This window comes from Apis mellifera, linkage group LG5, assembly GCF_003254395.2.
Source record: "Apis mellifera strain DH4 linkage group LG5, Amel_HAv3.1, whole genome shotgun sequence".
In the NCBI taxonomy this organism is placed as follows: Eukaryota; Metazoa; Arthropoda; class Insecta; order Hymenoptera; family Apidae; genus Apis; species Apis mellifera.
This window is the reverse complement of record NC_037642.1, coordinates 9,717,235-9,741,666: the sequence shown is the minus strand read 5'-3', so window position 1 is coordinate 9,741,666 and position 24,432 is coordinate 9,717,235. Positions and strand designations below refer to the sequence as shown.

The 24,432-nt window shown below is 34.3% G+C and overlaps 3 protein-coding genes and 1 long non-coding RNA gene across 12 annotated transcripts in view; 2 read left to right on the top strand and 2 right to left on the bottom strand.

Annotated features, from left to right (window-relative positions):
* The window catches only part of LOC408840 (5'-3' exoribonuclease 2 homolog), a 28,592-nt gene extending 9,125 nt beyond the window's left edge, over window positions 1-19,467 (bottom strand). For both annotated transcript variants that reach the window (XR_001703112.2, XM_392371.7), the window contains exons 1-15: window positions 19,264-19,467; window positions 19,063-19,190; window positions 18,878-18,989; window positions 18,626-18,799; window positions 18,395-18,557; window positions 17,851-18,311; window positions 17,421-17,627; window positions 17,219-17,353; window positions 16,979-17,136; window positions 16,735-16,903; window positions 16,564-16,653; window positions 16,310-16,466; window positions 15,992-16,223; window positions 15,705-15,911; window positions 15,540-15,619 (exon numbers count right to left, since the gene is read on the bottom strand). Coding sequence is in view for 1 of the 2 variants with exons in the window: in XM_392371.7 (XP_392371.3) it covers window positions 15,540-15,619; window positions 15,705-15,911; window positions 15,992-16,223; window positions 16,310-16,466; window positions 16,564-16,653; window positions 16,735-16,903; window positions 16,979-17,136; window positions 17,219-17,353; window positions 17,421-17,627; window positions 17,851-18,311; window positions 18,395-18,557; window positions 18,626-18,799; window positions 18,878-18,989; window positions 19,063-19,190; window positions 19,264-19,338 (2,548 nt within the window). In the remaining variant the exon portion in view is untranslated. The remainder of the gene's footprint in view (window positions 1-15,539; window positions 15,620-15,704; window positions 15,912-15,991; window positions 16,224-16,309; window positions 16,467-16,563; window positions 16,654-16,734; window positions 16,904-16,978; window positions 17,137-17,218; window positions 17,354-17,420; window positions 17,628-17,850; window positions 18,312-18,394; window positions 18,558-18,625; window positions 18,800-18,877; window positions 18,990-19,062; window positions 19,191-19,263) is intronic.
* LOC102654429 lies at window positions 41-15,066 on the top strand. 4 transcript variants are annotated; one of them, XR_003304664.1, is made up of 5 exons: window positions 41-1,070; window positions 4,274-5,232; window positions 6,482-6,720; window positions 6,833-8,290; window positions 8,387-15,066. It is a non-coding gene; the product is annotated as an uncharacterized LOC102654429 (long non-coding RNA). The 4 variants fall into 4 exon arrangements; XR_003304662.1 differs by having other exon boundaries at window positions 4,274-6,720; window positions 8,387-9,239; window positions 9,637-15,066; XR_003304663.1 differs by having other exon boundaries at window positions 4,274-6,720; window positions 8,387-10,867; window positions 11,367-15,066.
* Window positions 19,468-20,031: 564 nt separating the features above from the next.
* On the top strand, window positions 20,032-22,026 carry LOC411105 (luciferin 4-monooxygenase). The gene is made up of 5 exons (XM_394579.6): window positions 20,032-20,178; window positions 20,265-21,058; window positions 21,139-21,311; window positions 21,396-21,803; window positions 21,865-22,026. Exons 1-5 carry the CDS (start codon window positions 20,062-20,064, stop codon window positions 21,984-21,986), a joined length of 1,614 nt encoding a protein of 537 aa, XP_394579.2. The 5' UTR covers window positions 20,032-20,061; the 3' UTR covers window positions 21,987-22,026.
* A 254-nt stretch (window positions 22,027-22,280) lies between these two features.
* Window positions 22,281-24,294, bottom strand: LOC411106 (3'(2'),5'-bisphosphate nucleotidase 1). Of its 5 annotated transcripts, none has more exons than XM_026441021.1 (5): window positions 24,277-24,294; window positions 23,118-23,591; window positions 22,809-23,046; window positions 22,653-22,737; window positions 22,281-22,571 (listed from the first exon to the last, which is right to left on the bottom strand). In XM_026441021.1, exons 2-5 carry the CDS (start codon window positions 23,473-23,475, stop codon window positions 22,311-22,313), a joined length of 942 nt encoding a protein of 313 aa, XP_026296806.1. In that variant the 5' UTR covers window positions 23,476-23,591; window positions 24,277-24,294; the 3' UTR covers window positions 22,281-22,310. The 5 variants fall into 5 exon arrangements, with proteins under 5 accessions (XP_026296806.1, XP_016767786.1, XP_006567899.1 ...); XM_016912297.2 differs by lacking the exon at window positions 24,277-24,294 and adding an exon at window positions 23,992-24,008; XM_006567836.3 differs by lacking the exon at window positions 24,277-24,294 and adding an exon at window positions 23,676-23,783.
* Between the last annotated feature and the right edge of the window lie 138 nt (window positions 24,295-24,432).

Sequence of the window (24,432 nt, the reverse complement as noted above, 5' to 3'; positions counted from 1 at the left end):
GTGATTTTTAATCGATGACTAAAATAATAATAAAAATCACTAGCTAATAAAAACTATAATTCTCGCAAAATATCTAGTGATTTTTAATCGATGATTAATAATAATTAATCACTAGCTAATAGAAACAATAATTCTCGATTATAATTATATTCTTAAGAAAAAAGACACAAAACATTTCTCGAACACTTCTTAACAATCGAAATAAGCAAACTCAGCACTAATAAAGGCCGAAATGCAAGAGTCGCGTGACATTTCGCGAGGTCCCGTGACTGAGCAGCCCAGCCAAGAAAATATTCCTAGCTAGTAAGAACGGTGTATCTAGACGTAACAAAGAGAGCGTTATAAGACGAGGCATTAGAGAAAAGAAGAAAGAAATATGCAGAAGCACTCGTGTCAGAGGCGACCAATAAATTTATCGAGCGGGTGTTGGCATGGAGACTGCCGGACAGAGCTCGGTTGGATGGCCCAGAGGGCGATGAGAGGGTACTCGAGAATCCTCCAGGAGCCCGGCACGGGGAAATTGGAGGCAGCCACGGCGGCGGCCAGGAGGAGGAACATAGAAAAGAGAGATGGAGAGTGGCGAGGAGGAAGAGGAGGAGAACGTACCGAGGAAAGACGAAGGCAGAGACTGAAACGAAGAAGGAGAACTCTCAAACTGGAGGGAAGGGGGGGCTGAGGTATCGATTTCTCGCGGTGATCCAATCAACGATGGTGCCTTATCTGACGCCTTTGCCACCCGTTTTAACACATCGATGTCTCCGATAAGAAAGAGCCTCTCCGAATTATTCCCCTCTTCCTCCTCCTTTTATTTTATTAATTTCTAAGTAAATCTATCAATCTTTATATCTAATTGCGTGTGCAAAATCGATCTTCTAGAAAAAAAAACAAAAAAATCCCTAGGATAAATAATTTAATAAAACACATATATTTCAGGTAACGTAATTGTTCCTCGAATTAAAAAATGTATCTAGTCGAAGACAGAATCGATACACATCCGGTGGAATTACAAGATGCAGCCAATATTCAACGAGCCAGCCAGCCAGCCAGTCTCTAGCTGTCTTTAATCCATGGTAATCTTTAATTCATTAACGACATTAATTATTCATCGCCGATAACGACGATGGAATCGCTGATCGTCGCCCCTACTCGACCATCACCACTACCAACCAACTCCCGTCGTCGTCGCATGCCACGTCTGCGAGATGTTCGAAAGCCAGATCCTTTGTTATTTTCCCAACTTCTCTTGGATAAATCGAGACTGTGGTGCAATTGTAACGCTGGATCCGGAACGGGGGAACGAGGACGTTTTCACGTGGACGTTTTCGTGTGTACGAAATGGCTAATCCCTCTGACATTGTTCCGAAACAATACTATATCCGTCTCTAATTTGTACCGCCTTCAACCGTTGCTCCTCTTTCGCGTTATACATGAAGACCGACCGGCTGACAGAGTCAATATTTTCACTCTCTAACCCCTCCCCCCTCCTCTACCACGAAGGAGACGGAATATCGGCGAAACGTTTTGGTACAAGGTAAAAGGGAAGAAAAACGCGGATATCTGCATAGCCGGGCTTCGTCGCTCGCGTTGCGTGCTTGCTCAGCCGTTTTTGCATTATCTTATATATGCACGGTGAAGCGTATATATCTCTTGTTCCAAAAGACTTTATCTTAAAAGTCTTTGGAAAGATCGATTCACGGTAAAATTATCATAAATGTATGTACGTATGCGTGTCACGAACATTTTTAGACGATTACAAGAGATCGTTCCAAAAGTTTTTTTCTTATATATATATTGTTTCTGGGAGACGCGAAAAACAAACCGCGGTGGAAATCGCGTGAAAACGACGAAAGTAACAGAGACGAGGCAGCAGCAGTGAGAGTGTTTGAGTCGCTCTCGCGGGACCTATGTCGGTCCAACTGGTTCTACGTTTGATTTGAGGGAGGCAAGAGGGAGGAGTTGGGGTAAAAAACGAGTAGGGAGGAGAGAGAGGGAACGAAAGCAGAGGAGCGAAAGAGTAGTGCGCTCGGCGTTGTAGGACTCTCCGCTGGAGAGCCCTCCCTCTCTCTCGCCCGCTTAAAGCCCTATCCACTACTCATTTATCAAATAAATCAACACAGCTACTTGTGCACCTGTGAAGAGATCGCAACCGCGACCCGTGCCGTCCAAAAGCCCGTGGCAATCCAGTAAATCGATTTCTTCACCTTCTAAGAAGTTGGAATTAAATTAAATCGGGAAAGGATATAACGGAAAAAAAAATATTTCTCCCGATTGAATTGTTTTCACGCGACAAAAGAATATCTCGATTAATTATCAATGTTGAGAAAGAAATTTAATTAAGAAATTTAAGAAATGGAAAAAAATGAATAATAATCTTCTCAATCTTTTTCTTGATTCCCTTGAGTTTAGATATGAGATGAGAAAGAAGTGGTGGAGAGAAGCGAGAAGAATGGGAATACGAGTAGCGGGAAAGTCAGAGGGAATGAAAGAAGGAAAGAAGGAGGGAAGGAGGAGAGGCATAATCAAAAAGCTTCGAAAAATCAGGATGCACTTAGAAGCACGTACTCGGCCTATAGAGAGGCATTCAGTTATACTGGTGAGTTTGGAGTCAAAGCAAGGACCCTTGCCTCAGCTGGCGCATTACCTCCGCCGCTCTCATGTCCTCTATGGCCGCGTTTACATCCACGCTAGCTTTTCCTTCGGCAACCACCATATTTACGATCGCGGGTAGAGAGCATTGACTCGACGATTAGAGATCACGATTTTTTACACGATTTCTTCAATTATTTTATTTTTATTATCGAAACTGATTTCCCTTTAAACTAAAATCCAAAAAATATATAAATCCAAAAAAAATATATTGAACGAAATAAATTTAACATAATAATAATAAAAATTCGATAAATAATAAATCCAAGAATTAAAGATTCGTAATTAATGATAACTAATAAATTATTATATTGGGCGAAAAAATTAAGTTCAATTTCACAAATACTACAAACAACCAACTCGTTTAAAAGTGCTTAAAGTCTCCTGTAAGGCCGTATCGAAAGGCCATTAAAGGTAACGTTCGTGAGCGGACAGCAGAAGAAAAAACAATCACGCCTCTCCTGCTGTCGAAAAGTCGTCGAGAGAAGAGTCTGTTCCTGCTCGAGGATCGTGATTAGGTGATATCGAATCCCACACACTTTGCCCGAATAGACTGACCAGAAGAGGAGATAAAAAAGTGGAAGAACAGAGAGAAAGAGTTAAAGCGAGAAGAGCATTGGAAAAAGGTAGCTTTGTAACAGAGTTGGGAAAACAAGAGAAAGAGAAAGACTGATAAAAACGTGGCAAGAAGGAAGGAAGGAAGGAAGAATTAAGAAGAGGAAGAAGAAGATCTGAAAGAGGGGAAGAGACAGACAGAGCCACGAAGAAGAGGAAGAGGAAGAGGATGGTCCTTGTGCAGCGAGGACCCCAGGATACCGGCAAGGAGTATCCTAGAACTGTCGAGGATGCTTCACTCCCATCGTCCTCTTCCTCACGGCCCCCTCTACGTCGCGTATCTTTCCTCTTTTCCTCCGCTTGTCTTCCTTCCGTGCTCCTCTCTCTCTTTTCTCCTTGTAAATATGCCCCTTCCGACTCCCATAAGGATCTCTACTCGCAAAGGGAACCGTCGTCTCCTTCAAATGCTACACACCAAGAGGGATATCATCTCCCTCTTTCCTTCCCCCCTCTCTCTCTCTCTCTCTCTCTCTCCGTCCCGATCTTTATTCCATTTCTTCTTCTTCTTCCTACGTGAATTCCCTTCGATCCCCCCGCGTTTTTCATCGCCTCCATCTACGTGCCGCGAGACTTTCGCGCGAATTACGAAATCAAGGGGGCTTGTTCGAGGGCTCTGCACGTGGAGAGGCACGTGACCACGCGAGAAACCACGCTAAAATTCGGGGATAAACGGAACCAAACCGCTTCTTCGATACCCAACGAAACTGAATATCTTCGAGTTTGATATATAATTATATGTTTAATATATTATACTATTATTATTTATATATTATTATATAATATACTAATATATTATATTATATACTAATATATTATATTAGTATATAATTATTACTTATTATTACTATATTATTACTTACTATATTACTATATTATATAATAGTATACTATACTATACTATTACTATATTATTACTTATATAGTATATAATTATTACTATTATTACTTATATACTATTACCTATGCTATTATAATTAAATATTTAATTTCGATATTTATATATAAATTCTAGCAGGAATATCGAAAGGAAGAAACGATTGAGGGAAGAATATTCAAATATCTGGCGAAACCGCGAATGGTCCGGGCAAAATTCCGGAGGTAGCAATTGAAGAGGATTCCAGGACCTTAGACGGTCAGCACAGTCCTCGAAACGTCGGTGAAATCGGATCCTTCGGGAGTGGCTGGTAGATGGGTCAACAAGTCGACGCGTTCAGAAACGGGATCGTTCTTAGGTTAGAAGAACACAGCCGCCGAACGTTCCGAAACCTGATACGTTCCGCAGGAATCAAAACGTGTCATGGATCCGGCCACTTAAGAGAACCTTTCACACTTCCGGATCGGGAATGAAAAAAGAGGAAAGGACCTCCCCCTTCAAAATTGTCTGCGATTCTTCATTCTTTCTTTCTTTCTATTCAATCTCCTTGGATCACGATCTCTATCAAAATCGATCCTAGAAACTGTTGGTAGAAAATTTAAAAAAAATTTCGATTTATCGAATATATTTGACGATTTTATTATAAAATTAATAACAAAACTTTCTTCAGGAAGAAGACTTTTGAGGAGCTGGAAAATGGTGTTTTGAAGATTGCATTTGAACATCTTGGAAAAGAATCTTAAAAAAAAAAAAAAGGTATCTGCCAAAATCCGATTGGATGGATGATCCTCGGCCGATGACTGCCGAGGCACAATGGAAGAAATCGAATAGGAAAGACAGAGAGGAGAATCGAAGCACGGTAGTTTCGTTCTTTCTTCAGGGGGTTTAGAATCGGGGGAATTTTTTCACCGTGTGGAAATGAGGCGGAAAACCGCATCCTCGAGACTCAACTCACCTTTTCTTTACGTTTTCGAGAATACTAACCGAAGAAGATTTCAACCAACACCCCGCCCGTATTTCTTCGTATTACAAACGTGCGTGGAATGGCGCGGAGAGCGAGTTCTCGAGGCAGTGGAGCGCGAAGAAATCGTGCCAAGGTAAAAAGAAAGAAAAAAAAACCAAGGAAGAGAGAGAGAGAGGGAGGGAGAGAGGCGGTGAAAAGATCCGATTCCGAAATAGGAGAAAAATATCAGAAGGCAGAAAACATTTTCATTCGGCGAGTTGTGCTGAAAATACGCTACACGGTTGAATTCCATTTTTCTTGATTAATCGCGCGACCCAGAAACGAAGATGTAAATTACAACGTGTATAAAAGGAAGAGCATGAAGAATGAACAGATATATATAATGAAATTGATAAATATAAGCTTTTAAGAATTTATGAATAAACTTAATCTTATCTATCTCATACTCGAAATAGAAAAATATTAAAAATACATTCTAAAGTTAATCGCAAGTAGAACTATATAGATAGAAAGAAAAAAGTTCTGTATTGAAACAAGGATGAAGAATGGAATCAAAGTGGAAAGAAGATGAAGAATGTAAATTACAAGAGCATGAAGAATGAATAGATATATATATAATGAAATTTATAAATATGAGCTTTTAAGAGTCTATGAATAAACTTAATCTCATCTATCTCATACTCGAAATAGAAAAATTTTAAAAATATATTCTAAAATTAATCGCAAGTAGAACTATATAGATAGAAAGAAAAAAGTTCTGTATTGAAACAAGGATAAAGAATGGAATCAAAAGAAAGAAGATGAAGAATGTAAATTACAAGAGCATGAAGAATGAACAGATATATATATAATGAAATTGATAAATATGAGCTTTTAAGAGTCTATGAATAAACTTAATCTTATCTATCTCATACTCGAAATAGGAAAATCTTAAAAATACATTCTAAAGTTAATCGCAAATAGAACTATATAGATAGAAAGAAAAAAGTTCTGTATTGAAACAAGGATAAAGAATGGAATCAAAAGAAAGAAGATGAAGAATGTAAATTACAAGAGCATGAAGAATGAACAGATATATATATAATGAAATTGATAAATATGAGCTTTTAAGAGTCTATGAATAAACTTAATCTTATCTATCTCATACTCGAAATAGGAAAATCTTAAAAATACATTCTAAAGTTAATCGCAAATAGAACTATATAGATAGAAAGAAAAAAGTTCTGTATTGAAACAAGGATGAAGAATGGAATCAAAGTGGAGAGAAGAGTATTATGAATCGTGGTGCATATATTCAAGAAGTCATCTCGTTCATCTCTCCTCACTCTCTCTCACTCTCTCTCCGTGCATATCCATCGTGTATATAATCGTGGCGTACGCAGGGAGGCAACAAGAACTCGTCGTCATTTCTGAATTAATCTCATTCGACTGCCCCCTTTATACTCTCCCTCGCATCCTGCGGGGCAAGAGGCTCGTAGCCGCTTCGTGGCCTCAAGGTTAATTGGAACGAGAGCTGGAAAAGGAAAAGGATCGGGTAGAAATCCCACGATGAAGGTCACGTAAGTTTTCTTACCGGGCCCCTTAAAAAAACTCGACCGATGGATCCACTTTCCCTTCAAAGGTGAAGAAATAAGGAATCTTATGTCTTCTTTTTCGAAAAAATTTTTTTTTCTACTATTAATACTGTTTTCAAATATTTCAAAGAAACGTTTAATAAACAATTTGTATTTCAGAATTAATTGATGAAGATTCATAGGATATTTGAGGATTATTAAGAAAAGAAGAGGAATATTATCTAAGCTAAATCTAAGCTACCTGCACGAGCGTTTATTTCTGGCTGCTTTTAAGTTGTAAACATTGAAAGAGAGAGAGAGAGAGAGAGAGGAAGGCTAAAGAGGAAAAAATTAGGGGTTGGTGCACAGGTGTATCGATGATCCCCCGGACAGAACAGAATACCCTTTATTCGGTTGGCTGGAGAACCTAGGATATGCGCACCATTTACTTTTATTACGTGAAAGAGGCCTCTCTATTCAGATGATCCGTTAAGCCGGTCGAAAAAGAAAGAAAAATTCTATCGTGTTCCTTCCCTTCCTTGCGAACGATCGAGATCCTTCCTTTACTGCTCGACGTAACGCGAACAGACGCGTCGGTCCTCGACTCTTCAATTAGCCCCGGAAGTCAACGTAACGAGAATTCCAAGAAAAATAGATCTGACGCTAGAAAAAATATCCTTTTTCCTCCCTTACTTTTTCTCATAACAAACTTGTGCAAATATTGCTTATTCTGGTAAAAAAAAAAAAAAAAATTTTACTTTAGATTATTTTAAATTAATCGATGCCTCAGATTTTCGATTAAAATTTATCCATTCATGATTTTTCCACGTTTATTATTATTAATCTATCTCTTTCCTCTTTCAGAAATAATAATATTGGATCGTTGAGATTTTATTCAATTGAATCTTGCCACGGAATCGAAACGCGCGAATTTTAAAAATCGTGCGGGTTTGGCAAGTAGTATGGGGAAGAAATTGATCGGACGTTTCTCCAATTAAACAGCCTAATGGCCCAATAATATCGATCTCCATAAACGAATGTGGGGCTCGGTTTGGCTTTAAGTAAAAGTCCAAACGAATCGACCCTTGGCTCTCCCCTCCCCCCTGCCCTCGTGGCACTCGTAGAGGGCGGAGGAGGCAGCCTTTCTATTAGCCACTAGAAATCGCACGAACCCTTCACAAGGGACAAATCGAAACGGTACCATAGCTGCTGGCCCTCCCGGCTGTAATAGAGTTTCACGCTCGTCGAGAGAATTGGCCCGAGTCGGACGATCCTGCTAGATCGACGAGCTGGTCAAGCGAAGAATTGATAATCAAAGCGATCCCAAAGCCCTGTCTTTTCTCCCTTAACGAGTTTGATTGCTTCGATTCGACCGGCAAATCTCTCTCTTCCTTTTCTTCCTTTCTTTTATCTAGTAATTCATATTTATTGCTAGAATTTTTTTCTTTTTTTCTTAACAAATATATAAAGTTAATCCTCCAATAGTAAATGATATAATAAAAGGGATCATGAAACTGAAATATTTAATTTTAATTTTGATAATTAGCTAATCATCTAAAAACTTCTAATTCCTGTAGGAACAGCAATAATTATTGTTACTGATGTGAAATATGCTCGAGTATCAACATCTAATCAACGGTAAATATATGATGAGCTCAAACAATGAATATACGATTTCTATCTAAAAGCTATTTAAAAGAAGATTAGAATTAATATTGCATTTCTAATTTCCAGTTTCCTCCAAACTCAACGTTCAAAGAATTCCTCTTTCCCTTAATCTATATATTAAGAAGAAGAAGAAAAAAAAAAGGAGAGAAAAGAAGAGGGAAAATTTTCACAATCCTCAATTGAAGTGTACTCTCACGAGTGCGTGAGACCATAGGAAAAAAAAAAAAAAAAAGAAGATTAAGTCCAGCTAGAGTGCTAGATTTAATCACGCTATTTTTTTCCTCGCGAAGGAGCACGGATGAAAAGTCGTGAATTTCCACGAGGTGTCAGCGAGCCGCGGCTCCTTCTTCACCGCCGGTAAGAAATCGTGAAACGGGTTGAGGATGCGTGGAGTGGCGAACCGGAGAGAGGGGGGGGGGATGAGAGAGCGACTCGACGTCGAGAGGGATCCGCCCTCTCGTGAAGGGTCCAGCCAGTAGACAGTCTCACTAATTACGCCGCGCCTCATTAGCGTGGAAGCCTGGCAGTCGCTTAAGGACACGTACGACGACTCTTCTTCGGTTTCGTCAAAGATACGGATTTTTTTTTTCATTCTCTTTTCTTTCTTTCTTTCTTTCTTCTTCTTCTTTTTCTTTACCCTACTCTTACCTAGCGTTTTGCCTCTTTCTTTCTTTCTTTTCCCTCTCTCTTCCTTTGCCAGGAGAAGAGGAGAAGAGAGATGAAAAGGGGGGGAGTCCTTTTCCGCGACTCTTCTTCTTCTGCTCGCTGACACGGGAATAGAGAAAGAAAGAAGGAAAAAAAAAATATTAGCAATGAGAGAAATCCTCTTTTTGCCGCGAGGCAAGAGTTCGAAGAGCATGACGGATCCGCACGGCGGGGTGGAAATTGCAGTTACACGGAGAGAAGTACTCTGCCAGAGGTACGTTGTTTCTTGGAGAAAATTGGGATCGGAAAGAGTGATGCTTTTCGTCTTGCGAGATAAGCTTCCGGTTAGAAGAGAATTTTTAAATACTTCGAAGTGAAGTTTTTAGCATTTTTGTTCAAGAATACAAATCTCCCTTTATGAATAACTTTGATAACTAATAATTCTTTTATATGAGTTTGTTAATTTAAATGAGACGTGGAAGGATTGAATATTATTTTTGGATTCCTTTGATTTGAAAGATCGAAAGAAATTTAATAAATTGATAGAAACTTGATTATTGAAAGGAAATTGAATTCGCGAGTGATAAAATTATTTTTTTAAATCCGAGAAGAAAATCATTCTCGTTTTTTAATTATAATTTTAATAACTTCCTATTTTATCAATTTTTCAGGATAGTTTCTTCAACTAGAGAAAATTCAAAGAAGTGGTAAAATTAAAGGGAGAGAATTTTCATGGGTTGTCGAATAGACGTAGAGAGAGAGAGAGAGATATATACGGTGTGGATTCGGTTAGAGGGGGTGGATTTTCGAAGGCGGGAAGGCCGATTTAAAGCACAATGCGGCTCAATGCCGAGGAAATTAGCCACGGCGCTGCCGGTGACGCCCGTCATCCCCATACCATAGAAAACAGAGACCGTATCTATCCTCGTTCTTGTTCCATGGGAGCAGGGTACATCATAGTTCGTATTTTCAATCAAATTTCTTGGCAAACGATCGTTCCTAATTTTTTCGCCCAAGCTTTCATTTCCTTTCTGTCGTGGCTTTTAATTTGAAGAATTTTAAATTTTTTAAATATCGTACCGATTATAAAAGACTTGTTTTAATATTCCTCTTCGACACGTGGAAATAAATTATTATTTATAATCATTTTCAATCAAATTTTTCGCCCCAGCTTTCATTTCCTTTCTGTCGTGGCTTTTAATTTGAAGAATTTTAAATTTTTTAAATATCGTACCGATTATAACAGACTTGTTTTCCTTTTCGATATTCGAAAATAAATTATTATTTATAATCATTTTCAATCAAATTTTTCGCCCAAGCTTTTATTTCCTTTCACGGAATAGTTTCTGTCGTGGCTTTTAATTTCAAGAATTTTAAATTTTTTAAATATCGTACGGATTATAACTCATAATATTCCTTTTCGACACACGGAAATAAATTATTATTTATAATCATTTTCAATCAAATTTCTTTTTAACTATCTCCTTTCGTGGAATAGTTTCTGTCGTGGCTTTTAAATTTAATTTGAAGAATTTACAATTTTTTTAAATATTGATTATATAACAGACTTGCTTTAACATTCTGCTCGATACACGCGGAAATAAATAATTATTATTTACAATCAACGAGACGAATAAGTAGAGAAAGAAGGGAGAAGAAGAAAAAAGCGGTCTGATAAAACGAATATTTTTATGCTCTTCTTCTTGTCTCTCTCTCTCTCTCTGCCCCCCTCCCCCCTCTCTATCTCCGTTCAGAGAAAGGAGCAGGCTTTGAAGTTTCAGGCCAAAGAGAGGCAGAACGCGGGGCATCATCGAGTGTCTGAAGAGATCGCGAGGACAAGTTCACCTATGCTCTCGAAGATGAATGGATCCTATAGTTAATGGCGGGGAGGGTGTATCGCAGGTAGTAGACATACGTGAAGAATGAATAGGCGAGGGTGAACGAGCATTTAGAGAAGAAGCCTCTGTTCCATCCTCCTACTACTCCTCCTCCTACTACTACTTCATCCTACTCCTGGACCGCTTTGTTCGACTCGTCTTCGAGATCCAAGTTTTTCCATGGAAAACACGTGTCCTCGTTACCGGTCCAACAGTAATTACCGTCGATCTGCCAAAGATCTTTTTTGTCACCCGCATAACAACCATGTAAGCGTAGAGAGTCACCGTGCGCCTCGCCATTCCTCCCCCTCCTCCTCCTCGATAATCGTTTCTCATCGTTGATTTTTTATTATCGATCTCGTTACGGATTTTCATTCCCTCTCCAGAACCATCCTTCCACTTTCTACTTTATTATCGATCTCGTCGTAGAGTTTCAATTATCCTTCTGAACAATTATTATTATTATTATTATAATCATAATTTAACAAGATAAAGAATAATAAAATTAAATATAATAATTGCAGATGAGGAAGAAGGTGGTACGTTATATATCCCACGAAGATAAAGACGGGATGAAAGGAAAGAAGGGAAGGCCCAATCCGCGTGTCAGAGCGTCTAAACGTCTCCTTTTTCGAGACGTCCACGGTGGAAAAACGACTAATGGATGGATAATGACGCGTAATGGATGCAACGGACATTACAGGTAATATCTCGTGAAAGCGGGAGCCAGTTTCCGCGAGGAACAGAGAAAAGGTAGAGGAAAAGAGAGGAGGCCTGGTAAATAGACGCGGCACACCTCGCTGCCGATGGATGCTGGCTGGGACGCGGCCCAGCAGAGAGGTAATTTCCACCGGCGGAATCGAGACTGAAGATGCTATAGAAGCTTTCAGGAAAGACTTGAACAGTTTCGCGTGGTCGTAGCGCCTACAAGAGCTTGATGATGGAGATATATCGTTACTTTCGATGGATTTTCATCGTCTTATAGGCTGCTGTTTTTTGTCCTTCGAGTGGAGAACGAGTGAATTTCAAGAGTGGTATTATACATATACCAAGTAGATGATAGAAAACGATAGAATATTCCAAGAAATAGCAACAGTAGAACGATAAAAGTTATGGAACTATCCTATTTTCTATTTTTCATATATCTCTCTCTCTTACTCTGTTCTCCCTTCTCACACACAAAGCATTAAAATTATCAGAATCCTTACTTTCTTCTGTTCCATTCTCTCTCAATTTTTCATCATCTGTATATACTTTCCTCTATCTTCTATACTTTTCTTTTGCTCACATCTTTATCTTAATCTTTATCTTAATAGTAGAACGATAAAGGTTATGGAACTCTCTTTCTCCCTTTTCTAACTACTCCAAAGCATTAAAACTATCAGAATCCTTATTTTCTTCTGTTCCACTGATCTCTCTCTCTCTCTTTCTCAATTTTTCATATCATTTTCTGTATATACTTTCCTCTATCCTCTGTACTTTTCTCTTGCTCACATCTTAATCTTTATCTTAATAGTAGAACAATAAAAGTTATGGAACTGTCCTATTTTCTATTTTTCATATCTCTTTCTCTCTTTCTCTGTTCTCCCTTCTCCTACTACTACGTAGCATCAAAACTATCAGAATCCTTACTTTCTTCTGATCTCTCTTTCTCAATTTTTCACATCATCTTTTGTATATACTTTCCTCTATCCTCTGTACTTTTCTCCTGCTCACATCTTTATCTTTAATTGGCGAAAAAACGTTGGGCAGGAATGTTCGTCATCGTGGTTGGAACAGCTGGCATCGCGGATCTGGACGGTTCTTCTTGGTCTTGCGCTCAGTTTCTGCGCGATTCGAGGCTCCGCCGCCGCTGGGTGCACGAGTGTTTGCAGTCCACTCGAAACCAGTCCCGAACGAGCTGGCGCGCGCGTGCGCGACAGAGACGGAGATAGGCGGAGGGACGAGGATGGAATAGAGACAGACGGACAAAGCCGTGGAGTAGACGCTCTGGCATCGAGGCGGGAGGCTAGGAACGAAGCTTAATTTGTCTAACGAGGGGCCTCTGCACCTGTCATCTGGACGAAGATATGGACGGACGAACGGACGTAGACCAACCCTCTCCTCTCCTCCGCCTCCTCTTCCTCCTCCTACTCCTTCTTCTAGTTTCATCCCCTAGGAAGCATTCGCTTGCCTGCCTGCCTTCCTGCCTGCCTGCTTGCTTGCTTGCTTGCTTCCTGGCTGACTGACTCTCTTTACTTTGACCGTTTACTCGATTCGCTTGCTCTATAACGTGTGACCCATGATTCACTAAGAAAATTGGCGGGATGTGGATGATCTTGGTTGATCGACGGAGCATCAAGTTTGATCGTAAGAAATGTTGCAATCGAAGGAATGTTGTTCAAAATTCGATTTTGTAATAAATTTTCCTTTCTCGATAATAAATCTAATTGTACATATTAAATTTTTTTTTGTTCGTAGAAGATTGAATAGACGAAGAAGATGATTAATTTTTCTTCGAGACAAATCGTCAAGATGCTTGGTGGAAATTATTTGCGAACGAGAATGCAACGACGATGTGTCGATTCCGTAAAGATGAATTACGATCGTTGGAGGTTGACAGTTCCAGGAGGCGTGATCGGGGATGGGTTGCACGCGCGACAAGAAATTCTCCGCGCGTGACCGTAAAAACAAAACGTTGTTACACGGTGTGTGATTGATTTACCGAGGGGTGTAAACGCCAGGCACACGCGCGACCTCCTCGTTCCGGACCCTTCGCCCACCAACTACTACCGTTTACATTCACTATCCCCACACTGAAGGAGGAACTCTAATTTTCTCGTTAACGCTTCTCGTTTAATTTTCGTATATCAAGTAGGTTTTTAACGCTCGACAAAGAGAGAGCGCTTACGCGATCCAATTATTCCTTACACCAAATGAAACCCATCTCGTTTTCCTATAATACGAAAATTTTATTATTCCTCTATCAAAATAAATTCATTTTTAATAAAATTTTATCGCGATAAATTTCGTAATAAAAAGAAAAAAATCTTCACGGGATCTTCCATCCATCCATCCATCCAAACCCGTATAAATACAAACGCAGACGCTTTAGAGCTCCCATTAGATCCCCGAGGTAGACTCGACTCGACTCGACTCGTTTCCTCGGGCTGGCGTATACCGCCACAAGTCCCCGCTAGTGTAACGTCGACAACGGGGAACGATAACGAATCGCTGGCACAAAGCGATAGTCGGCCTGTTCGCCTTTGTAATCTCAGCCAGACAGATCGACACGTAGGGAGGAGAGGGGGGGGAGAGAGGACGGACCCGTGAAAGGCCGGGGGGCAGAGGCTTTCGTTTCGACGACGGTAGCGACATGATCGTTGACGGTGGTGGTGGTGGTGATGGTGGTGGTGGTGGTAGCGATGGTGATGGTGGTGTGGTGGTGGAACATCCACTAATTGGATAATTACGGAGTGCACCGCGTTTGTTTTATAATTGGGCGAAAACCGTGGAACCGTTGGTTCCACCTCGACGTGCCAAACAACGAAACGTCCGGAGTCACGCTCTACGTGACGAACTACCCTCGAAGCTAATCCGGGACCGGAACCCCCCTCGGCTCGCCGAACCCCTTTGCACGCTCCCGCCTCTGACCCCTGATTTCCAGCTTCGTCCACATCCCTCTTACACCGTTCTTTTCCCCCTCCTCGCCAACCACCAAGCAAACGGAATCAATTCTCCACCCTCTCCGCGTTGTTCCTCCATCTCTCGCGCTCGCAGTTTTTGAAACGAGAAAAAAATTTTCTTGCGTTTGTCATCAAACCATTGTTGATGACGGGCTGACGCTTGAACTCGGAGGCGCTTTAATTGGGACAATCCTAATCGGTTCTCGCAATTTTCGTTCGGGAACGTTTACTCGGTGATTTTAACGAGTTTATTATTAATATGAGGACGATGATGAAAAATGAAAATAGGTTTTTCTTTTTTTTTCTACTATTGCGTGAGGAAGGAGGAAAGGAAAGGGTCGTGGATTTTTGAGATAGATATTTTTTTTTGATTCAATTTCTTTGGAAGAGATTATGCTACTGATTGTAATATAGAGTTTTTTCGCGAGGATCAATTTTTTGATGAAGAAGTAAGTTGAGCATGTGCGATTTTATTTGTATATTTTGTATTGTAAATTTTTTTTTTAGAAAATAATTTTATGTGGAATATCGAATGTAATTATATCCTATATAAAAAACTTTAAAAAATCAATTTAATATTATTTTCACGCTTAATAATTATCTTTAAGGAAAAAGATAGATTATTGTTACAGAAAAATAAATTAAAATGATAAAAAATAGAATTAAAATAGAACACAACGCGCGAAATATGAAATAGAAACATAAATATAAAAAAATGGGGACACCGTCATGATTTCTGATAAGAGGAAAATAGTGAATTCGTCATATACACTTTTCATTCGATAATCGAATTCAATAATTCTAATGAATTGTGTTTTAATTTGCTTCTAGAGAACATGATATTTGAAAAATCAATAATTTTGAATTCATCTTACTTATTATTTAATTCGTGACAAATGATTTATTTTCTAACATAAGTCAAACTTATGTTATATCTATTTCTTTTCTTTTTATTTAGTTTTTGTTTAAATATCAACGATACTTTAAGATCGATAAATTAATTATAAAATATTGAAATATACATTGACTCACCGTGATGCTGTGGATATAACGTTTGTGGTATTGGTATTGGGTTGTATGACGGTGGCACTCTATTATGATTCGTATAATGCCTGTAAATAAAAAATATATATATTTAATATTATTAAATTGATATTAAAAAAAAATATGCATAAAAATTTTGTCGTTATAACTTACCCAAGTATTCTTTTGCCTGCCTCAGTTAATGAAGCTATTTGTGTCGAGGAAGTGAAACCAATTTGTGGTTTCCAAGTATTTCCAGTGTTACGATTCATTTGATCAAAATCTTGAGGTTTTAAAACTTTTGGTGGTTCTCTAACACCCTTCAATTTTTTCGCAGGGAAAATAAAATTACTACTATATTTTGGATCTCTGAATTTAATACTGTAACAGAAAAAATAGATTTATATTTTTATTTTAAAAATAAATAAATGAAAAGAGAATCTAATATATTTTATACGTACCAATACACTTTATTATTCCTAATTGGTAATAATCCGTTTATGGGCGAAGGTAAAGTAGCTCCGTCTCCGACACAATCATCTGTCAATAAAACCGTACCTCGCATACCATCTATACATATTGAAGTTTCTGCATCGGATCGTACGTGATTCGTATAAAGTCCCTTCATAAAATTATAACCGCTATTACCGAGTCCTACATATAATCGATCGTCTCCTCGAACATTTCGTATTTCTAAAACAACCAATATAAATTTTATTCCACAAATATTAAAGAAATTATATACTTACAAAATTGTCAATAATAAAAATTTAGCATACTTTCTGCCTCTGTCAAACAATCGTAATATGGCTCTAGTGCCTTGAATAAACGTTTTTCATCCACAAAAGGAAGTAAAGCTACCCCTTGCCAAGCAAATTTTTTACCATTTAAATCAATTTTAAAATCTTCTGGATAAAAATCAATAATTGGTGATTTCTAAATAAAGTTATAAAATTATTAAAATTAAAAAATTGATAAATATCATCAAAATTATTTTTTTATTTTATTTATACATGTGCAAATTTCCACTCACTGGATCACTCATTAATTTTGCCCACGGTGCAGGAACGTGTTTACTACTAGCCGCTGGAAATACACCCATCAATTGTTCTAATGGACGGAACTAAAATGTTCAAAAGGAAAATAATAAATTTCCTTGTAATAATTTATTAATTATTCGATTTTTCCCTTCAAATATACTTACTGGTATAGTTCCCTTTTCAAATTCGGTAGAAAGACCACCAATATTGATGAAATCGCTAGCAAATGGAGCATAATGATACGGAAAATACCATTTCCATGAAGCACAACCTTGATAATAATATCGTAAAACCCAACACAAACCACGCACATATTGCAATGCCACATTATTTCTGTATATAAATAAATAAAATTTAAAATTCAAATTTTATGGAATATAATATAATTATATCATGAAATATTCTCACCTGAATACCAAATTATCAGGAGATACATCAAATTTTGATTCATAATAACGATCTTTAAAACCATCTTCCCATAATCTAACTTCATCGTGAGATTGATCATCATCTGAATCATCTTCAACTACTTCACTTTTTCGTTTTCGTTCATGATCAGTCGAATTCTATAAACAATCGATATATAAATATGATATATAAATATGTAAAAAATATACACAAAAATAAAAATAGAAATATAGATCATACTTCAGGACGTATCATACTTTCTAACATCTCCTTAGCATTTCCTTTTTCACTTGTATGATAATTTTGACCATGAATACGCATTTGGTAAGCTTCATAACGTGCATTTTGTACTGGTTTGATATGTTCACCAATACGCTGTAACAAAGATGTAATATTATTAAAATTAAAAATCGTTATTTAATAAATATTAAGAAAAATATACCGTCGGTGCAAATTGTCCCGTGGGAATCCATTTTGGTTTATTATTACTAATTCCCAATAATCTTCTTTTTTTATCTTTTTCACGTTGTTTGTAGGCTAATTCATTTTGTTGCCTTTTCTTGAAAATTTCATCTTCAACATCGCCTAATTCAGACATTATCAGTTGAACTCTGTCTAAATTAACATCTCCACTATCTGTTAAAAATCCCTACAATTAATAATAAAAATTATTATTATTGAATATTTCTCACTTTGTTTAAACTACAATATTATAACTGATTTTTATTAGATTAATTTTTATTTATTTATTATATTATTGATTTCATATTTTAAAAATAAAAATTTTCAAAAATAAAAAAATAATCATAAAATTTTACATAATTATATAAAACATTATTTCTTTACTTTTATCTTTAATATACATTACGTACTCCTGTTTTATATACTGTTTTTTTATATAAATTAACAAGTCTATCTATTGCCCCTTCTCTAATTTCCAAAGATGGAAGGTGAGGAAGAAAATCGTTTCCTACGAAGAAACACATGAACACCCAATCATCGATAACTCGCTCGAAATCGTATTTAAATGGTAGATTAGGCATTTGCAATTCTCTTTCTAAATATTCTCTGAGTACATTTAATCGCACAAATATGTACTGGCATTCAGATCCAAAAGGATTCGCTTCTTCCCTCTGATTAGGCTCTGCACCCGTACATTCCTGCATTTCATGTCCTAATTGACCACATATATCACATGGTTTTGGTTTATTTGGCTTAAACTCTTCACGAATAATAGTAAAATTAGGTTCATGAGTTGCAAGACCCAACATAATTAAATCAGCATCAGCTCCACATAAAACGTGTTGTGTATTAGGATCATGATCAGGTTGTGCTTTTATATGTAAATAAAAAAAAATTTAAATTTAATTTTTCATGTAATATAATAATATCTTAAATATCTAATTGTTTACTTACCTCTTTGTCTACGTATAAAATCCATTATTTTATGTTCTCCTTCTCCTGGCACATTTGCATCGCTCAAAATTACTTTTATATTTCTCCATCCAGGATCATTGTTTAAACGGTCATGTATATAATAATGCAAACATTTTGATAATCTTGCCATAAATGGTGTGCCCTAAAATTGAATTAAGATACAAAATTGTTTTTTGTATATAAAATTTAATGATGAAATTTTATATAAACCGGTGTAATGCAATTGCTATCAAAATGCTCTTCTTTTGGTTTTTCAGGAGGTAAAGATGCTCCTTTAAGAGATAATTCAGAACGTATTCTTTTTATTTCGTTAATTTTTTCATTTGCTTCTTTTGATGCTCTAAATCGTCTTGATCTTTGTTGATTCATTTTTGCTCTAGGTGCCTATGAATATAACACATGTATAATTACTTTTATAATCAGTAATACAATTAGATTTCCAATAATCAAATAAACACTTACAACTCCATCAATTGCCATGTAAAGTAATTTTCTTGGTCTTACAATGCGAAATAAACGGTCAATGCATTCAAAAATAGCTTCCATCATTTCATCCTCATTTTGTGGTGCAGGTCTTAAAAAATATTTATTATTACATAGTAATTTAATTATATTATAAGTTAATAATTATTTCTCCAAATATTTACCTATCTTCAGGATGAGTACAAGGATGTATAATACCATTCATATCAAGGTATAAATTATCAAATTCTATTCCATTTGGATTTGGTTCTGCCGAATTCACTGGTACTCGTATACCATTTGTAGTTATCGGCTATAAAATCATAATATTTCATATAGATATCATAAGAAAAATATTCTTCGTCCAAATAAATAATCTAACCTACCTTCTGCTCGATACATTCTACTATTACAGAAGGATATTTTCGACTCAACCATCTAAAAAATGCTGGTACACCCATTTTCTATTATTAGTTCGTGTTTCTCTAAACGATTTATTTTTTTTTAATCGTTTTCAAAAATTTGTTGATAAATGAAACGAGTACAACTGTTTTAATCGTACACTCATATTTAACCTATAACATAGATTTACAGATTAAACTTAGTACACAATTTCAACTTATGTGCTGCCATCTTTAGTAATTTTATAGCCATAATATATGATTACTTTATTTAAATTGTAAATAATAATAAAGCTAGATACATAGAAAGTTGGTTTCGTATAACATTTTAATTAATTAAATTTATTGATATTGTATTTATAAATATAAATTTTGATAAAAAAAATATAAAATGATTAATATAAAAATTAAATAATTATTTTACTTTACCACTCCCCATATTTTATCACAGTTACTCATAATAAGTGCGAAAAAAAGCGAATATAGTTATATAGATTATAGATAAATGTATTTAATAAAATAGTATTGAATATTATAATTTTTTTTTTGTATTTTCTATTAAAAATACATTTAATTTAAATAAATGTAATTATATTATTTTAAAAAATATTCAATTCAATTTAATTGTAATTTTATTTCTATAAGTAGGTAAGCAAATTTTAATTATTTTTTATATATATAGTTGTTCAAATAAAATAAGATTACTTGCTTATTAAATATAATTTTTTAAATAAAAAATAGATTTTTCAGTAGTTATAAAATATAAAAAAAATAATATTCAATATGAAAGAAGAAAATATTTTATATGGGCCATCATTATCTGATGTGAAATTTAAAAATATATCATTAGGACAATTGATTTTAAATCAATTAAGTATTCGTGATTCTTGGATAGCACAAGTAATAATCCTTTTTCTTTTTATTAAAATTTATATAGAAATAATATATTTACTTCATATCAGTTAAAATAACTTTAATTTTTTCAGATAGATGCTTATACAGGAAAAACACAAACATTTAAAGAAATTTTAGAAATTAGTCAAAAATTAGCAATTGCTCTTAGTAAAGAAGGATTAAGAAAAGATGATCGAATAGCTATATGTAGTGAAAACAATCTAGAATTTTGTCTAATAGTTTGTGCTGCATTTTATTTAGGTGTTACTGTTTGCCCATTGAATCCACTTTATACAGAAAGAGAATTAAAACATGCATTAAATATATCCAAACCAAAATACATTTTTATATCGATATTTGGAGCAAAAAATATATATAAAATTATACCTCAATTATTCTGGTTGCCAAAACTTATAATATTAACAGAATCTACAAATAATAAATTACCAAGTATTAACAGTCTAACATCAAACATAATCATTGATAATAACTTTCATGCCTGTTCAGTAAATGTTAATGATCATGTGGCAGTTATTTCATGTTCCAGTGGCACTACAGGATTGCCAAAAGGAGTAATGTTAACAGATAAAAATTTTTTGTCTGTAATAAAAAATCTTGCAGCTGTATCACCTAATATTTTAAATACCAATATAACAAGTTTAGCCTTATTGCCCTTTTTCCATGTATATTCCTTTTCTGTAATGTTAGTAGGACTTATTTTTGGAAATAAAAGTATTATTCTTCCACGTTTTGAAGAAAAAATGTTCTTACATGCCATAGAAAAGTACAAAATTGAGCACATAACTGTTGTACCACCACTTATGGTATTTTTAGCAAAACATCCAATTGTAGATAAATACAATTTATCTAGCATTAAAGAGATTTGGTAAATTCAAAAAAAAATTTTATTAAAAAAAGATTTTTAATTTTTTCAAAAATCAAAAATTTATTTATATCTTTTATTAGGTGTGGTGCAGCACCTCTATCCGAGGAAATTGCAAAAATGGTTGCAAAAAGATTAAATGTACCAACAATAAAGCAAGGATATGGACTAACAGAAACTACATTGGCTGTTATGAACTCACCTGATAATAATACAGAATATAAAAGTGTAGGAACGTTGGTACCAGGAATAGCAGGTAAAATATTAAAAATTTGTTTTATAAATTTTATCTTTATGAACATTAATCATTTATCTTTATGAACCTTTTCCTTATATTTAGCAAAAGTAATACCAATCAATGGAGATAAATCAAGTAAACCTCTAGGACCACATAATATCGGTGAATTATGCTTTAAAGGAGATTTAATAATGAAAGGATATTGTGATAATGAACAGGCTACAGCAATAACAATTGATAAAGATGGCTGGTTACATTCAGGAGATGTAGGATATTATGATGAACAGGGTTATTTCTATATAGTAGATCGTTTGAAAGAACTCATTAAATACAAGGGATTTCAAGTTCCACCTGCTGAATTAGAAGCAATATTATTAACATGTCCTGAAATTAAAGATGCAGCAGTTATTGGACTACCACATGAAGAAGCAGGAGAACTACCCACTGCTTTTATTGTTAAACAAAAAGGATCTAATATAACGGCGGAAGATATTATTAAATTCGTAAATGGTAAATTATTAATCATTTAATTAATTAATTCTTTATGTTTAATTAATGAAATATATTACAGAACGGGTATCGAGTCATAAACGACTTCGAGGCGGCATAAAATTCATTGAAAATATTCCAAGAACTGCATCGGGAAAAATTTTGCGTCGAGTATTACGTGATACACTCAAATCAAAATTATAAAATATCAGCAAAAAAATATGAAGTATCATCAATTTAAATATATTCTTTGTTTATATTTATATTCGTTTTGAAGAGGCTCAAAAGATGTTATAAGTATAAATAATTACTAAAATAATATTCAAAAATTTCTATCAGAACATATTTCTTATAAACAATGATCGATTTTTTACTAATATTTTATAATTTTTTTAGTTTATTTCATAAAAAGTTTGAAATATACAAAAAAAATTACATGTTTTCTATTCTAGTCATATTAATAGAATATTTTGATATCTGATCTCCTATTTAAATATATATTAAATATTTTCTGTAAAATTATATACATTACTGTTCTAATTTTTGCTTTAGTTCGTATGGTATATTATTCAAATACCATTGGTGATTTTGACCAGGTGCAGTAGCTAATACACCTCTTTCATTAGAATATGTTGTTTCTGCATTATAAGAATAAAACTCTCCATAAATATCAGTTAATGTACCACCAATTGCATGAAGAATAGCTTCAGGGGCACAAGTATCCCATCTTTTACAACCATTACTAGCAAATACATAAGCATGAGCTTTTCCTTCCATTAAAAGTATTACCTATTGAAAAAAAATATAAATACTAAAATTATTTAAAAGATAATAATTCAATCATGCAAAATTTTATATTATTCTAATTACTTTATATCCAGCACCACCAACATGTAAAACTTCATCAGGAGATAAAGCATTTATAGCTGCTTGAACATTGTTGTTTGAATGTGAACTGAAAAAATATATATTTATAATTTTCTCATTAAAATTTAATTAACTAATTGTTTTAAAATAAAATTATACCTTGTGGTTGTAACTATTATTTTTCCATGTGGTGGAGCAATTGGTGCAAATCCACCAAATCCTACACCATTAATACCCCAAAGAGTACGTCCTAATATTTCATTCTCATTATTTTTGTAATATGGTTGATGAATTACACCTCCAATTGCTCTATGTCCAATTGCCACTCCTACTAATACTGTAACATGTTCTACAAGGCCTTGTGCATATTCTGATGTTCCTAAAAACATTAACTTGACTTGATATATTTTAAAAATAAAATATATTTACATAATATAATTGAAATAAATAATATATATATATAAATACCATCCAATGGATCTACCCAAATACACACATCCTTAGGATCTATATCTTCCAAATGAGTTGGTAATTTTAATTGTAACATTTCTTGATCTGCATCAGTTACAATCCAATCATATGGTATATCACAGTTTGATGGTTCCTCTTCACCAATAATAGTAATATTTGGAAACTGTTGGCTTAATGAAGCAATAATACACCTTTGAGCACAACGATCAGCTTCAGTTTGTAAATCATTTTTGCCTTTTTCTACTATATTTAAACTTCCATGAGTCATAACATCTCTTATAATTTTACCTGCTCTTACAGTAGCAGATACAGAAGTGGCCATTATTCGAGATAATAAACAAGCACTTTGAGCCATTTTATAATTTATTTCTGATATTAAATATTTACACTATTTTTCTTAACAAGAGTCACTAAATCTTTCACTCACAACTCTCCAAACATATTTTACACATGATTATTCTAGATCATAAACTATAAAAAATTATAACAAAAAGTTTAGAAAGTAATATTTATTTTCAAGGTTATATTAAGTAATACAAGAAAATAAAATATTACAAAGTTCTTTCCAAAGCTACATATTAACTCTTTGATAGTTTAATAAGTTAAATAACAATAATTTCTTTATATTTATATTTGTTAAATATATATTGAAAACAATGTAAATGAAATTCCTAATAATAAACATATGAAATGAAATGCAATCAATATTTTTTTAAATTATCTCTAGATAGTAATTACTATAATATTTCAAAAAATCATAATTTTTATAAATTCCTATTATAAATATATAAAAAAAATTAAATAAAAATGCTGAAAATATTTAACTTTATTTCAAATAAAAATATAAATTTTGATTTAAAAATTACATTACAGTATAAAATTCGCTCAATTAATTCTTCTGTTACATATAGAAATCTATTAAAAAATTAATATTGATTAATATAATGTCATTATTTTTAAATTATAAAATAAAAATTAAATTTATAATTATATATAAAATTAATAATAATTAATAATTCGTAATATCTGATCAATTAAAAAATTAATAAACAATTATAACGAACTGCATCACTATTCAGATAATAATTCAAACATTTAACTAAATACTGATATCGATATATATAAATTAAAATTATATAAAAAATCATTATTATACTTTAGTGTTATAGGTTTAATTATTTTGTATCACTGTTTTAAAATCGTATTATGTATATAAATTTTAATTATAATAAAAAATAAAAAATAATGATTACTATATATATTTTTTTTTCTCAAAAAATAATATAATTTGAAATATCTACTAAAATAAATT